The sequence below is a fragment of the Neofelis nebulosa genome, chromosome 13, assembly GCF_028018385.1.
Source record: "Neofelis nebulosa isolate mNeoNeb1 chromosome 13, mNeoNeb1.pri, whole genome shotgun sequence".
Lineage (NCBI taxonomy): Eukaryota > Metazoa > Chordata > Mammalia > Carnivora > Felidae > Neofelis > Neofelis nebulosa.
The window spans coordinates 3553603-3568364 of NC_080794.1; the positions used below are offsets into that span (position 1 = coordinate 3553603).

At 46.3% G+C, this 14762-nt stretch overlaps 1 protein-coding gene across 8 annotated transcripts in view; it reads right to left on the reverse strand.

Moving 5' to 3' along the window:
* The window catches only part of SIPA1L2 (signal induced proliferation associated 1 like 2), a 225088-nt gene that overhangs the window by 18332 nt on the left and 191994 nt on the right, over positions 1-14762 (reverse strand). For all 8 annotated transcript variants that reach the window (XM_058696155.1, XM_058696156.1, XM_058696160.1 and 5 more), the window contains 3 exons: positions 11477-11701; positions 7998-8151; positions 5273-5492 (listed from right to left, as the gene is read on the reverse strand). In XM_058696155.1, the coding sequence (XP_058552138.1) occupies positions 5273-5492; positions 7998-8151; positions 11477-11701 (599 nt within the window). The remainder of the gene's footprint in view (positions 1-5272; positions 5493-7997; positions 8152-11476; positions 11702-14762) is intronic.

Sequence of the window (14762 nt, forward strand, 5' to 3'; positions counted from 1 at the left end):
AGAACGTTCTTGCTGGATGTGAGGTTATCACTACTGCCATCACCTAGATGATGCTTACCCAGCATCTCCTATGTTCCAGGCACCAGCAGGTACTATAGGACCAGGAAGACACAGCTTCCGCCCTTGAGGAGCCCGGTCAGCAAGCAGGTGAATGCTGCTGGTGCTGGTCCGGTGGGGGTTTGGGGAAGGTGCACACCACGGCGGCTGTGACTGGGTTGTTTCCGGAGTCTTACAGATGCGGACGAAAAGGCACCCCTTGTCTTTGTTATTTCCAAAGCTCGTGTGACGTCAGGAGCGCACCCTGCTCTTTCAGCCAATTCAAAGGAGAAAGTGGCTCGGGGAGTCTGAAAGATGGCTACTGTCTAGGCATGGACGCCTGGCCCCTGCTCTCCGGCCTGGACACTGATGTCATGACTTCCTGTTTGTTTATCCACAACCGGAAGGCACAATGACCGTCTGTATCAGGGGTGCCTTTGTTTGTTGTTATAAATGCTGAGGAGTCCTCCTGATGGTCAGACAGCTGAGGTTTGGGCAGTTCCTCTCGAAACACCACTGAATGTTTATTACAGGGGAGACTGGGAACCTTCGAGAAAGACAAAGCAGCGCCCTCGTGGATCAGCCAGACCCCCTGCCTCTGATGGCCCACGGGCACGTTCTGCAATGCCAACTGTGGCCAGGGTCATCTTCTGCCTGTAAGCAGCTCTTACCACCTGCACCCCACACACCGGGCCTATGCCTGGGTCTGTAGCATCATGCGGGCGTACTGAATTACCGAGAAAATACTCATTTGATTTGTTCTAAACTCCCCCCCTTCTTGAAGCTTCAAGGGGCATCCTTTGGGAGGTGCTAGGTCAAAACTCCAGGATTTGGAAACATGCATAAGTCAGTACTCTCTTCTTATCTTCTGAAACTTAAGAACTCTTGTGAGTCTATGCTCATACGAAGATTTCTCCCATTCCTTGGAGAGTTTTGATCTCCATAAAACAAAAAACAAAAAAGAGGGATTCTCACAAAAGACCCCGAATAGCCAAAGCAGTCTTGAAAAAGAAAAACAAAGATGGGGGTATCGCAATTCCAGACTTCAAGTTATAGTACAAAGCTGTACTGATCAAAACAGTATGGTACACACACACACACACACACACACACACACACACACCAATGGAACAGAATAGAAAGCCCAGAAATAAACGTACAACTACATGGTCAATAAATCTTTGACAAAGGAGGCAAAAATGTGTAATGGGAAAAAGTCTCTTCGACAAATGGTGTTGGGAAAACTGGACAGTGACATGCCAAAGGAGGAAACCGTATGACCTTCTTACACCATGCACAAAAATAAACTCAAAATGAATTAAGGGCCTAAATGTGAGACTCGAAACCATAAAAATCCTAGAAGAGAGCACGGGCAGTAATATCTCTGACATCAGCTGTACAACATTTTTCTACACAGGTCTCCTGAGACAAGGGAAACAAAAGGAGAAATAAAGAATCGGGACCACACTGGCACAAAAAGCTTCTGCACGGCAAACGAAACTCAATAAAACAAAAAGACAACCTACCGAATGGAAGATGTTTGCAAATAATATTTCTGATAAAGGATCAGTATCCAAAACCTGCGAAGAACTTACACAACACCAAAAAAAAGAAAAAAAAAAAAAAAGAAAGAAAGAAAAAAAGAAAAGAAAAGAAAACCCAAATAATCCAATTAAAAACTGGGCACAAGACATGAACAGACATTTCTCCAAAGAAGACATAGAGATGGCCAAAGGATACGTGAAAAGATGCTCAACATCACTGATCATCAGGGAAATGCAAATCAAAACCACAATGAGGTATCATCTCACACCTGTCAGAATGGCTAATATCAAAAAGAAATAAATGCTGGCGAGGATGTGGGGAAAAAGGAGCCCTCCTGCACTGCCGGTGGGAATGCAAACTGGTGAAGCCATGGTGGGAAACAGTGTGGAGGTGCCTCAAAAAATTAAAAATAAAATCTCCATATGATCCAGTATTTACCTGAAGAATACATAAACACTAATTCCAAGGGATACATGCACTCCGATGTTTATAGCAGCATTATTTACAACAGCCAAAGTACGGAAGCAGCCCTACACTGAATAAAGCCAGGTGCCCAACTGGTCAAGGAGGAAACAGATACTGGGCACATTTATCAATATCATTGGTTATCTGGCCTGTGAATCATGCATCCAAATGGCCATTCCCCATTTTTTTCTATGTGGGCCACAAAAGAAATTTTGTTCTGGAATCCAATAATAATGAAAACAAAGACCCTAAATGCAACACAGAAGCATTTCAGAAACAGTTTCAATTGCTTCATCAGGCCGTATTTTTACGCCTCCAAGTTGAAGACCTAATGATCTAGCACATTTCAGGGACTTCACAGGAAATCTACATGAATCGTGACATGAATCACATCCAAAATGTGTTTGTGAGGGACTGGTCTCACAAGGTTGAATCAAGATCTTGATCTCCAGAGAAGAAACAGTCGGAGACAGGTTCAAATGTGGGACAGGTACTAGCTAAAAATATCTGAACGAGAAGCCTGTGACTATAATAATAATTACCCGTGGAAAAGCTCCAGCAACATTTGCTGTAAAGAGACGAACTTGCTGACCAGTCTCCATTAATGACAGATTCTCTCTGTGAGGATCCCGTGGTGGGAACGCTCCAGTTTTAAAGCTTACCCAAAGCACATGCACGCCTTCTGAGTTTCTGCCTACCTCTTTCTACGTGGCTTCTAGAAGCTCGACGGAATGAACCTCCCCTCCAAGCTTTCACATGAAGCTAAGTCTCTGGGACTAAGAGAAAACAACTGGACAGCCTCAATTCGTCCTCATTTCTCTCTTCAGACATCCGTTGTTCCGGTTCTGAACTACTCTCAGAGAGTGGGCTCTTCTTACAGAGGTTCTGCCGAGCGACCAGAAACCACAGAAAGTGAAGAATGACAAAAATCTGTGGATTCAAAAGGAACGACCACACAGGTTCAGTGCGGGCGTGAGACACGTTAGCACAAATTACTTCCAGCTCCCTTATCCACATCGTGTCATTTCACTCACGGAACCGACAGAACCTTTTCTGAGTAGTTCTACAGGAAACTGAAGCCGCGTTGCCAAATCAGGTTTCAACAGAGAAGAGCCAGCGGCAAGGACCACGCTCACTGCTTTTCCCAGAGAAACGACCAGTGAAGACAGGTAAGGCAGTTTTGCACTTGAATCGTGAACAACTAATGTACCCTGCCTGTTTCCTACTTGCGCCTTTATACTTTGCAAATACTAGAAAAGGATGCATTTCTTCAGTAGGTGGACAGAGAGAGAAGCTGTGGTATGTCCAGACAATGGAATATTATCTAGTGCTGAAGAGAAAGAAACTGTCAAGCCGTGAAAAGACACGGAGTTCTCCTGAAAAAGCTACATACTGTATGATTCTAAGTATATGACATTTTGGAAAGGACAAAACAAGGGAGACGGTGAAAAGATCAGTGGTTGGCATACTGCAGTGGTGGGTACATGTCATCTGACACTGTCCAGACCCACAGCATGTATGGCATGGAGACTGAATCCTAATGTAAGCAAACGATGGACTCTGGTTCATGACGATGTATCAATGCAGGTTCACGGATTGTAGCAAATGTACCCTGGGTGAGAGACGTTGATCGCGAGGGAGGCTGTGCATGTGTGGGGGCAGGGGTATCCAGGAACTCCCTGTGCCTTCTGCTAAATTTTGCTGTGAACCTAGAACTGCTCTTAAAAAAAAAAAAATTTTTTTTTTCATTAAAAAAAAAAAGGTAAAAAAAAAAGTAGCTTTCACAATGGAAGCAGTGAAGGGTGAATATAAGAATTACATCGACGCACAGGCCACAGATTTCATGACCACACATCAAGCATTAGAAATGAAAGAAGTAACATCTGCGAGAAAACAGTCTTACTGATTTCTCTGCACTGACTTACTATGCACGCTTTCAAGAGGACGTTAAATTTACCTATTTACAAAAAAGGAAAAACATTTAGAGAAATATTAGGTTATTAGAATATGTCTGACCTTTCATAGGGTTATCAAGAAGGAGTTTAAAGGTTTCTTCAATTTAGGCAAATTGACTCGTTATAGCAGGCAGGATATTATGTTACTTAAAGAAATAGATTAAGGATTTTATGAGACAAGGTTCATTTCCAATTATGTTCAACATTAGAAGAAGCACTATTAGAACTTTTATTTCATTTAGCCTGAGATTTCCACACATATTATGAAGTTCAAATTGGTTCTAAAGATAATGCTTTTTATGAAATAAAAAAAAACGGATAATGAATGTAGTTCTGATTAAATCCTTAATCATCCTGTACACTAGAAATTAAATTCTGAAAAAGGAAACAAAGCCAGAGTAAAAAAAAATTAGCACCCTTAAACGCTGACACCACGTAAAAGTCAAAGATTTTAAGATCTGAAGGAAAATCGTGTAGAAATTACCCAGTCAGTGTGTGACCCGTAAACTGGAGTAAACCGGACACAGAGCGCATGAATGATGAACACAGGGTCATTCCACCACCCACGGGGAAAGTCAGGTTGAAGACCCACGGCTCCCGTGCCCATCTCCCACCTTGCCCACCCCCTGGTGTTCAATGTCAGAGACGGAGGGAAACCAAACCTTCCTCCTTGCTTGCTGCCCAATGGAAAATCTACCTCCCGTGCCACTTTTGCCTTTATAAAATCAGGTCTTAGGTATTTTTTTCTTATACACACACATACATCTTTTATTGATATAGTCATGACTCGATAAAAAATGTTGAATATGGGCTTTTCAATATTCTTCAACACTCGCGGCACTGCTTAACTTCTAAAAAGTATCCACTCTGATGCCTGTATCACATTGAAAAATTTTTTTTAAAAAAAAGGAAAGAGGGGCGCCTGGGTGGCGCAGTCGGTTAAGCGTCCGACTTCAGCCAGGTCACGATCTCGCGGTCCGTGAGTTCGAGCCCCGCGTCGGGCTCTGGGCCGACGGCTCGGAGCCTGGAGCCTGTTTCCGATTCTGTGTCTCCCTCTCTCTCTGCCCCTCCCCCGTTCATGCTCTGTCTCTCTCTGTCCCAAAAATAAATAAAAAATGTTGAAAAAAAAAAAAAAATTTAAAAAAAAGCAAAGAAAAGCAGACGCACCAAATAATATGTGTCTTAAAAAAGAAACCTAACCCCTCCCAAATCTCTACGGGGCACAACCCGAAGGGCCCCCGCGTACGGAAGTTCAGCCCCCGCACACTTACTTCTCAGGCTCCCCAAGCTGGGCGCGGGGTGGGTGCGGGGGGGCAGCGTGCTGTGGTAGGGTGGGGTGGTGCTGAACAGAATGTCGTTGGGCAGGGCTTGGTCAAGTATTGAGCTTCGCGAACTGCCAAAGGAAGACCCCCTCCGATTGCTGCAGATGCTCTCATCCGAGAGGGTGCGGTAGAGCGAGCGTCTTGGAGACAGGTTCCCATAGAACGAAAACTAGGGTGGGGGGGAGAAGGGGGAAGACAGACACAAAAGAGTTGAAAGCATGGAATTTCTCTGACTAAATCCAGCAATACAAGTACCACCGTGATAGCATCTGAGTTCTCCCTAGGCAGGCAGGCAGGCAGGCAGGCAGGCAGGCATCAACCGTTAGCTCAGGAATGCTAAACCAGGCACGTGGGTCATCTAGGCAAACACACCGGGGCTCTGGTGCTGTTACTGGATTTGAATGTTTCCCTCCTTTGACATTCTGTGAACTACTATCATGAATTAGACAAGGGCAGCTTTATTAATTCTGAAATGTTAAATGGAACCTCCATAACCTTATAACACCGCCAGGTCCTGGAAATCTAGAAGGTTGCCATTTCGGGCACAGTTATGCAAAAGCACACATAGCGTGGGCTTGATTTTAATTTGAAATGACTACGTTTTAATATCAGGCAATTTCTGTATCAATCCACTGCAGTGTGAGGTTCAATCTCATCCAAAAAAATAAAAAATAAAATAAAACCAATTTTGAACACTGAGGCTCTCTAGGCCACACAAGCAGGTTCAAGAAGCAGTGGTTATCAGTCCAGTAAAATCTTGTCTACTTAAAAGTGATCACCCACAGCAGTCTACTATAATTGTTGAAAATGGAGTTATGGTAATCGATTATTACCGGATTTAAGGGAACCACTGACATTATTGTGTTAACTCGCAGACAGGGTCGGGAGAATCCTTACTCAAGAAGCAGTAGTCAAAATACTCAAAAAAATTAAATCAGATCTGACTTTCCAACTTCGTCTTCTGCATACCGAACCACATTCCTTTCATATAAACAATAGTAAAAGCCAGAATGTTTGCATCAAACAAACACAGAAATGGCTATTTACATTTGTGAGTGCAGCGAGAAAGCTAAACATATCTCTATTGTATGCGTTCCTTCCATTCTGTCTGGTCTGTCCAACTGGAATGTGTGTCGACTACAAAGTTAAATTTACACCATGAAAGGAAGGTGATTCGTCTTAGAAGCGGGGGGTGGGGGGAACCCCACGTCAAGGAGAGAAGTTCATTTCTATGAAAAGAACAGCTATCTGCCCCTTTTTACAAGTCTGCACCCAAGCTTATACAGTACCATATATATGATTTGATACAAGTTTAGAAAAAAAAAAAAAAGAGGCTCATTATGATCGAGTTCTTCTGGGATTCCCTCTTCACACACACCAGCAGGTTCTTCAGAACATGATTACAGGCGCATTAGATTAAAGCAGCTTTCAGGTAGTATCTAATTAGAGTGTTATTCTAAGAACACAATTAGGTTAATTGCAGTATTGTTTTATTATAGAGAAGACAGGAGCACACAGACTTGGTGTTTATCCTGAGCCCAGTCAACATGGCGATGCCTCATATGTATATTTATATATATATATGTTTTTCTTTTCATTTGGACGAGAGAGAGCACTGGATGAGAAGGGAGAAGATCTGACTTCCATTCCTGACTCTGACACCCTACATTTTTTGTTTTTAATTTTTTTTTAATGTTTTTTATTTATTTTTTGGGGACAGACAGAGACAGAGCATGAACGGGGGAGGGGCAGAGAGAGAGGGAGACACAGAATCGGAAACAGGCTCCAGGCTCCGAGCCATCGGCCCAGAGCCTGACGCGGGGCTCGAACTCACGGACCGCGAGATCGTGACCTGGCTGAAGTCGGACGCTTAACCGACTGCGCCACCCAGGCGCCCCAAGACACCCTACATTTATATGAACTTCTCACTTCACCACGTAGGGACCCAGGCACTTGCAAAAAGAGGAGACTGAGCTAAATGACTGGCAGGTTCTTTCGAATCCTTTCTGTTACGTAACCAAGTGGTTTAAGAGACCGTAATAACAGCGAAGCTACAACTTGTTAACAAGAAGTGATCGAACGTTAGCGGGGGACTACTACGTGACGAATGAAGGTGTGCCACCGAATGTGAGGTTGGCTTAGAACACGGACACATGGCCTTCCCTTGGGACTGACGGCGTGCTGCATGCTCCGTCATATTTACAGTGCCCGGCTTGGAGCAGAGGACAGATTTCTGTAACAAGTCAGGTAGTATGGATTTCATAGCTACTGCTTCTGATCACCCAGAATGTACCGGTGCTAAGAGGCTGCGCCTGTGTTATTTCTTCTCTTTGGTACACGTTTCATGGTCTCCTTTTTTCGGAGGACGACCCTGGGCCGGGAGGTCAAGTCACTTGCACAGAGTCACGCGGCTGCTTGTCACCGGAGCTGGGATTTTCGGCCAGGCCTGCCTGCCCCTTGTCCTCTCCATCCACGCTAGAAAGTTGCCCTTCCTCACCTCCCCCGGGCTTGCCCTGCTGATAGAAAAACCCCCTGAAAACGGTCAGCCATGCACAGAGTACCAGGTAGAGTCATGACAGAGAACGCACGAGGCGGGACTCTGGAAACTTCCGAGCCTCTTTCGACTTTTCTTCGGTATTTCTGGTAACTGCAAAGCCTCATGAAAGTCGCTAACCTTTCTTCTCCCCTCCTCCACTAACGGACTGTCAGGAAGCATCAGTTTCAGAAAATCTTCTTTGGACAGAACATGTTGAGTTTCTGCAACAGCATCCCCCACCACGGTCTGGTGCTGGGTTGCCGTGGACAGGATCTCCATCTCACCATACAGCCTGTTGCACAGAAACAAAGCAGAGGGGAAGTTAAGAGGAGGGAGGGGTCAGCCCATTTGTAAAACGCGTGTAGCCCGAAGGATTAAAATCCGCCAATTCCACCACCACCTACTCATACGCGCGATTCTTAATTATGGAGTCAGGTCACTGCCGCGTTTGCTCCAGACCCCCGTGTCATTTTACACGTGTGAAATGAGCTCAGCTCTAAAGGTAGATTTCTGAATAATTCAGAATCAAGTCAGGTCCCTGAAGCCCCGGATGGGGAAAAAAAATATAGCCTTTTTTTTTTTTTTTTAAAGGCCGTGCTTTTTCTTTTCCCAATCTGTCAGAAAACACATTTTCAATAATTCATCAGAGATTATCATATGTCCTTTGCAGGAACACCTCCTTGCGTTTCTCAGAAAACTCGAGAGAACCCTCCTCTCGCAGGTAGACAACCGCACTGCCCCATCTCACCCGGGTGACACAGAGAGAGGCACCCGAGGGAGCCTGAAATTTAAGAGTAATCGATTCAGGCGTGTGCCAAGCACGTTTTATTATTGGCAATTCCGCAAAGCCGTTTGGATAAATAAAGCAGCTGTCTCCCTTAATTATCAGGATATAAAAATGTATTTACGAACAACAAAAGACTGTCTAGCGGAATTACTGTTTTCAGCTCTTTTCCAGGGAGAAAACCAGGGACTCGATTTTTAAAAGTTTACTCTGGAAATTCAATCCGAGGAAGCGAACATTCCGGAGGACACAGTGAATCATCAGTGGCTGTACTGTCAGCAGTGAACGGTCCTTGCCACATGACCTGAAATGCAACGTTCTAGGAATCCATGGCCCAGGGCCACAGGGCGACAGACCTGTCTGTTATTGTCATGTGTCACTGAGATGACTCTATTTGAGAGGCGAGGCCATCTTGTCACAGTCCGACAGCTCACTGGGAAATTACCAGAGTAAGGAACTCACGCGGACGTGCTCAAAATTAACAGCGATTATCTGGAAGTCTCTCTGGCTTTTGCTTTGTTGCTGAGGTAGGTCAGGTTGGGTCAAGGAGGGTTCCACAATGTGATGTTAAAGAGGTAACTGGAAACTTCAGAGTTTTATCTTTTGTGTACAACGGGACATTGACGTTCCCTAATCCTTTGTGGCACAAACGCACCGGACTTGGCCCATCCATTTCAAAGCATCTTTCGGCGATAAGATGGGATGCTGTTTCTGCCGTCATCAGGTATTCTAGATTCATCGCTTCCACATTACAGTGTGTTCCCTTGTTTTAGGAGCACTCGACTTAGCTGGACAAGTCCTGGGGTGCCTGCCGCCGCCCCCCCCCCCCCCCCCCCCCCCGCCACAGGACGGGCACAACACAGCACGCAGAGATCCGGCCTGAGGCCCGGGTTCAAATCCCAGCACTAGCCTCGTGTGATGCGGGGAAGTAAAGCTTTGTCGCCCACATGCCCGGACCTCCTCCTCACGATGCTCCTGACTCTGCCCTTCTTTTACTGAGAGTCTGTGCCTTCAAACCTGTGTGTTCAAATGCACAAACTCTGGGGGGGCTTGGGAGAGCAAAATGTCCAAATGGGCACCTGTCATCCTTCCCTGACTCTTAAAGAGAGCCCTCAAACAGTGCTTTCACACAGAACTCAGAAGGCTCCGGATGAATTTGTGTGAGGCGCTCAGGAGACGTATCAATAGGCAGAAATACCAACGTTATCGTTAGAAATCTGCATTTATGGGCGTGCCTGGCTGGCTCAGTCCGTAGAGCAGGTGACTCTTGATCTTAGGGTTGTGAGTTCAAACCTCATGCCGGGTACGGAGCCTACTTAAAAAAAAAAAGAAAAAGGAAAGAGAAATCTGCATTTGTGGGCACAAAGTGTGGCTATCACTATTGAATTCCTTTCTAAATACCTCATTTGCAATTATTGACATGATGGATTTTTGTGTTTTTTTTTTTTTTTTAACAAAAAGACTCCATGTTCAATTTCAGCCCTAAAATGATTTTTAGTTTAGAGAGCAGTAGCAGGCTCTCCATATTTAAAAAGTGGGATCATTTTCTCCGGGAAAAAAGTGGTGCCAGTTCATCAACCAAGCTGAAGACGTAAAAGAGCTCTGTGGAAATCAGGGCAGCCCCCCCAGCGCGCCCTCCACACGTGACGATGCTGCAGACACAATGGCTTCACAGTTTAGTGCATGGGAGTTTCTTTTTTCTCAAGGCTGTCCTTTTACTTTTTTTATTTTTAAAAAATGCTTATTGATTTTGAGAGAGAGAGAGAGAGAGAGAGAGAGAGGGCATTCAAGTGAGATGAGTGGGGGAGGGGCAGAGAGCGAGGGAAAGAGAGAGATTCCCAAGCAGGCTTCGTGCGGTCAACCTAGAGCCTGATGTGGGGCTCGATCTCCCAAACTGCAAGATCATGACCCGAGCTGAAATCCAGAGTCGGATGCTCAACTGACTAAGCCACCCAGGCTCCCATGGCTGTCCTTTTAAAAATAAGGAAACAGGCGTGCCTGAGCGGCTCAGTTGGTTCAGCGTCCGACTTCGGCTCAGGTCATGATCTTGCAAGTGTGGGTTCGAGCCCCGCGTCGGGCTCTGAGCGGACAGCTCGGAGCCAGGAGCCTGCTTCGGATTCTGTGTCTCCCTCTCTCCCTGCCCCTCTCCCGCTCATGCTCTGTCTCTCTTTCTCTCTCTCAAAAATAAATTAAAAAAATTTAAAAAAATAAAACAAAAAATAAGCAAACAACGAAAATAGCTCTGACCATCCTTGTTTTGCGTTCTTGACATGTGATTTCTTTAACTTGTCTCTTCAGAGAGACAGCAGAGCTTCCACAGGTGTTATAAAACGGATTATCGGCATCTTTTTTCTCTTTTTCAAGAGGCACCTCACGTCCCTCCCTACCTGACCCCACAAAACCAAACAACTGGAAGGGAAATCAAAGTCATGTTAAAATTGTGTAGAATACTTTCTCTTTGATGGTGTCACACAAGTTTAAGAAACACTCAGGGACACTGGGGGGGATTCAAATCGCCCTTGAACTTGTTTATTTACAGACTCTATCCTCACACCGTCAACAGCCCATGACTGTGACTTTTCTATTGCAGGCAGTTTTCTGGACAGAAGAACACAGAACAGGGATTTCTCTCACTTTTCAAACATGAAACTCAAGGAAAGAGAAGACTTTGAAAGAGAAACGTAAATGCCAACATTTAAGAAGATGTACAAGGATGTTTCTAGGTTATTCCTTCTTAGAAAATGTATTTCTGTCGAGGGGAAAAATGCATCCGCTTAGTCCGTCCCCAAAAGGTGTGTAAGGTTGGGTAGAGAAGAGCCACTGGCCACCTTACCCCTGACACTCGGTCACTTCGGGTTCCTCGGGTGGCGGGCTGCCCTCCGATTTCTTCCAGCCGATGACATACTTGCTCACTGCCCCTTGCCTGTAGTAGGGCTTGGACGCGGACCCGGGGACCTGTTGGGCGCTGCTGTGGGACACGATGTAGACTTTGGACGTATCCAGAGACCCACTATTTTTGGAACAGTGAGCGGAAGGGCTTCCTGAATGGTGTGAACCGCTGAGGAGAAGAGCAGACAAACGCTGCGATACAACCAGATTTCATCAGTGCCAGCACGCTGCCGGACTCAGCCGCCCCCCCCCCCCCTCCACCCCGCCTTACTGTGCTCCCCCCCTCCCCCCGGAACAAAATCGGGCCAAGCAGGCAGACGGGGCAGTCCTTCCACCGTGGGCCTGGTTGGGAGTGCCTGATTTTCCCAGCGCCGACGATGCTCACGTGCACAGGGTACGCCTGTGGCTGGAAGGATGTTAAAAACAATCAGAGGAAAATCAGATATAAACATAAGCAACATACTTAAAACCGATGGGCCGAAAGAGAGGAAACCCAAAAGAACGTGCTCAACGTCAAGTGCTGCCAGGGAAAATGCCGACGCAAACCACGACAAGTATGCGGCACGTGCCCTGCGCTGGCAGGAACGGGAGCGGCTGGTAAGGAGTGCCCGCCCGCCGCGCGCAGGCGTGAGAAGTGAGGCAGACGGTTTGGAAACCAGTCTGGGCACGACCCGTAAAGGTGTGCACCTGTGTGGCGCACGACCCAGCAATTCCGCTCCTTAGCGTGCGCCCTGGATAAACCCCTGCACATGTGCAACAGGTACCCATGGCGATAGGCGGACTGATCGTAACAGGTCCCCGATTCCCCCCACCTGGATCATCAGTAGCGAAACGGACGGCCAGTCGATGAACAAGAATGGATAAAGCGAAGACTCTGTGAACAAATGAACTGAGGTTGCCAACACCTTGGGTGAACCTCACAGACGTCACGTAGAAAAAGCAGCAAGCCACAAAGAATACGTCGCACGGTTCCATGGGTTTTTTAAAATTTTTTTTAATGTTTATTTATTTTTGAGACAGAGAGAGACAGAGCATGAACGGGGGAGGGGCAGAGAGAGAGGGAGACACAAATCAGAAGCAGGCTCCAGGCTCTGAGCTGTCAGCCCAGAGCCCGACACGGGGCTCGAACTCACGGACCGAGAGATTGTGACCTGAGCCGAAGTCGGACGCTTAACCGACTGAGCCACCCAGGCGCCCCCAGTTCCATGTTTAAATAAAGTTTACAAACAGGCAAAACGGGACAAAGTTGCTCAGGAACGCAGGTATTCAGTTCGGAAAACAGTGAGGAGAGGCAAGGGGAGGGGGACAAGGAAAGTGGGCTAGAGGCTCCCTCCAGGGAGAAGAGAAGGGCATGGGAGTGGGTTCTGACACCGCAAGGCCAACTCCACATCTGGGGGTCGTATGCGCGTTTGCTGCGTGATCACGTGACCCAACAACAAACTAGGACTGAAATGAGGAATCCCTAAATCGCAACAAAAACTGTTTGAAGTCAGCAGTTGAACTACTAAGGCCAGAGGGACTCCCTGCTGACAGTATAACCCGTCCATAGAAATAGAAAAGCCTACAGATCTTTTTTAATTCAGGAAGAACTGACAACAGAAAGTTTCGTGACAAATGACAAACTGCAGTGATAGTGCCAGAATTCAGAAAGCAAGGAGGGCTTCACTTTCGGGAAAGTTGACACGCCAGGGCCCTCTGAGGACCCCGGGGCCGGACTGGCTGTGTCTTCATGCTAACTCCCCGGTGAGACCCGGGGAGGCTTTCTGAACCTCAGTTTTCTCATCTGTGAAAGGGGCTGTAACAGGGCCTCCCCTCAAAGGACTGCTCCAAAGACCATGTTAATATTAGCGAAGCACTTAAAACAATACATGCCACAGAGTAGGCATTACAGGAAGGTCAGTTTTTGTTAGTGATGCATGCAAACGAGTTGTCCATAAGTAGGAGTACTTGCTATTCAAAGAGTTTACCGTAGGGCTGCCTGGGTGGCAGGCTTTCTGGTAGGATGAAGTATTAACCTTATTCCGAAACCCGATGAGCGCTACCTTTCGGAAAACCCTGTGTATAGAGTTAAGTATCCTACAAGGTAGGAAGTCAAAGAAAAAAATCAAAATGAGGAATGGTTATTAAAATGGGCTTTTTATAAACGTTCAAAAGGAAAGAGGGTAACAAAATAAACCAACTCACTTTGGAGGGTTTACGTGTTGGAGGCACTGTGGTATATGAAAAATTAAAAAACAAACAAAACAGGGGCGCCTGGGTGGCTCAGTCAGTTAAGCGTCTGACTTCGGCTCAGGTCATGATCTCGTGGGTCACGAGTTCGAGCCCCGCGTCGGGCTCTGTGCCGACAGCTCAGAGCCTGGAGCCTGCTTCGGATTCTGTGTCCCCCTCTCTCTGTCTGCTCCCCCCCACCCGTGCTTGCACTCTCTCTCTCTCAAAAATAAATGAACATTAAAAAAAACACAAATAAAACGCCTCATTTACTACTATGAAGTAACGTAGCTACGGGGGGTGGGTCTAGTGTTCCTTAGTGTGGCTCAAAACTCCTTCAATCTGGGCTCTAAATCGTGGACTCTGGGGGAAGATGTATCACTGCCTTCCCATGCCCCGAGCTACCCAAGGAAGAAGCAAGGAGCACTGAGAAAGGGAGCTTTGAACTCTTTCCATTTACCGGGTATACACCCGGGTATACACTCCCGACATATGGGGTCTGTAGATGGAGGCCTGGAGATTTCCACCTAAGCTGCGAATTTTGAGAAACTTCAGATCGACGGATAAGGTATACAAATAGTAGAAACACATCCCTATATCCTTCACCTACATTCACTGTTACTATCTTGCTACATATATCCCTCTCTGAACCATTTGAGAATTGGTGGCAAACTCTCTATCATACTCCTATATTTTAGAAAATTTTGTTAATGTTTATTTTTGAAGGAAAGAGAGACAGAGTGTAAGTGGAGGAGGGGCAGAGAGAGAGAGAGAGAGAGAGAGACAGAATCCGAAGCAGGCTCCAGGCTCTGAGCTGTCAGCGTAGAGACCAACGCAGGGCTCGAACTCACGACCCGTGAGATCATGACCTGAGCCGAAGTCAGACGCTTAACTGACTGAGCCACCCAGGCACCCCACCAATATAAAATATTTAAACACTAAACTCTAAGAGCAAATTCACCAAATCGATTTGATGAGCAACATGGCAAAAATCTATGCTTAGCAGCAGTGACAACATTATC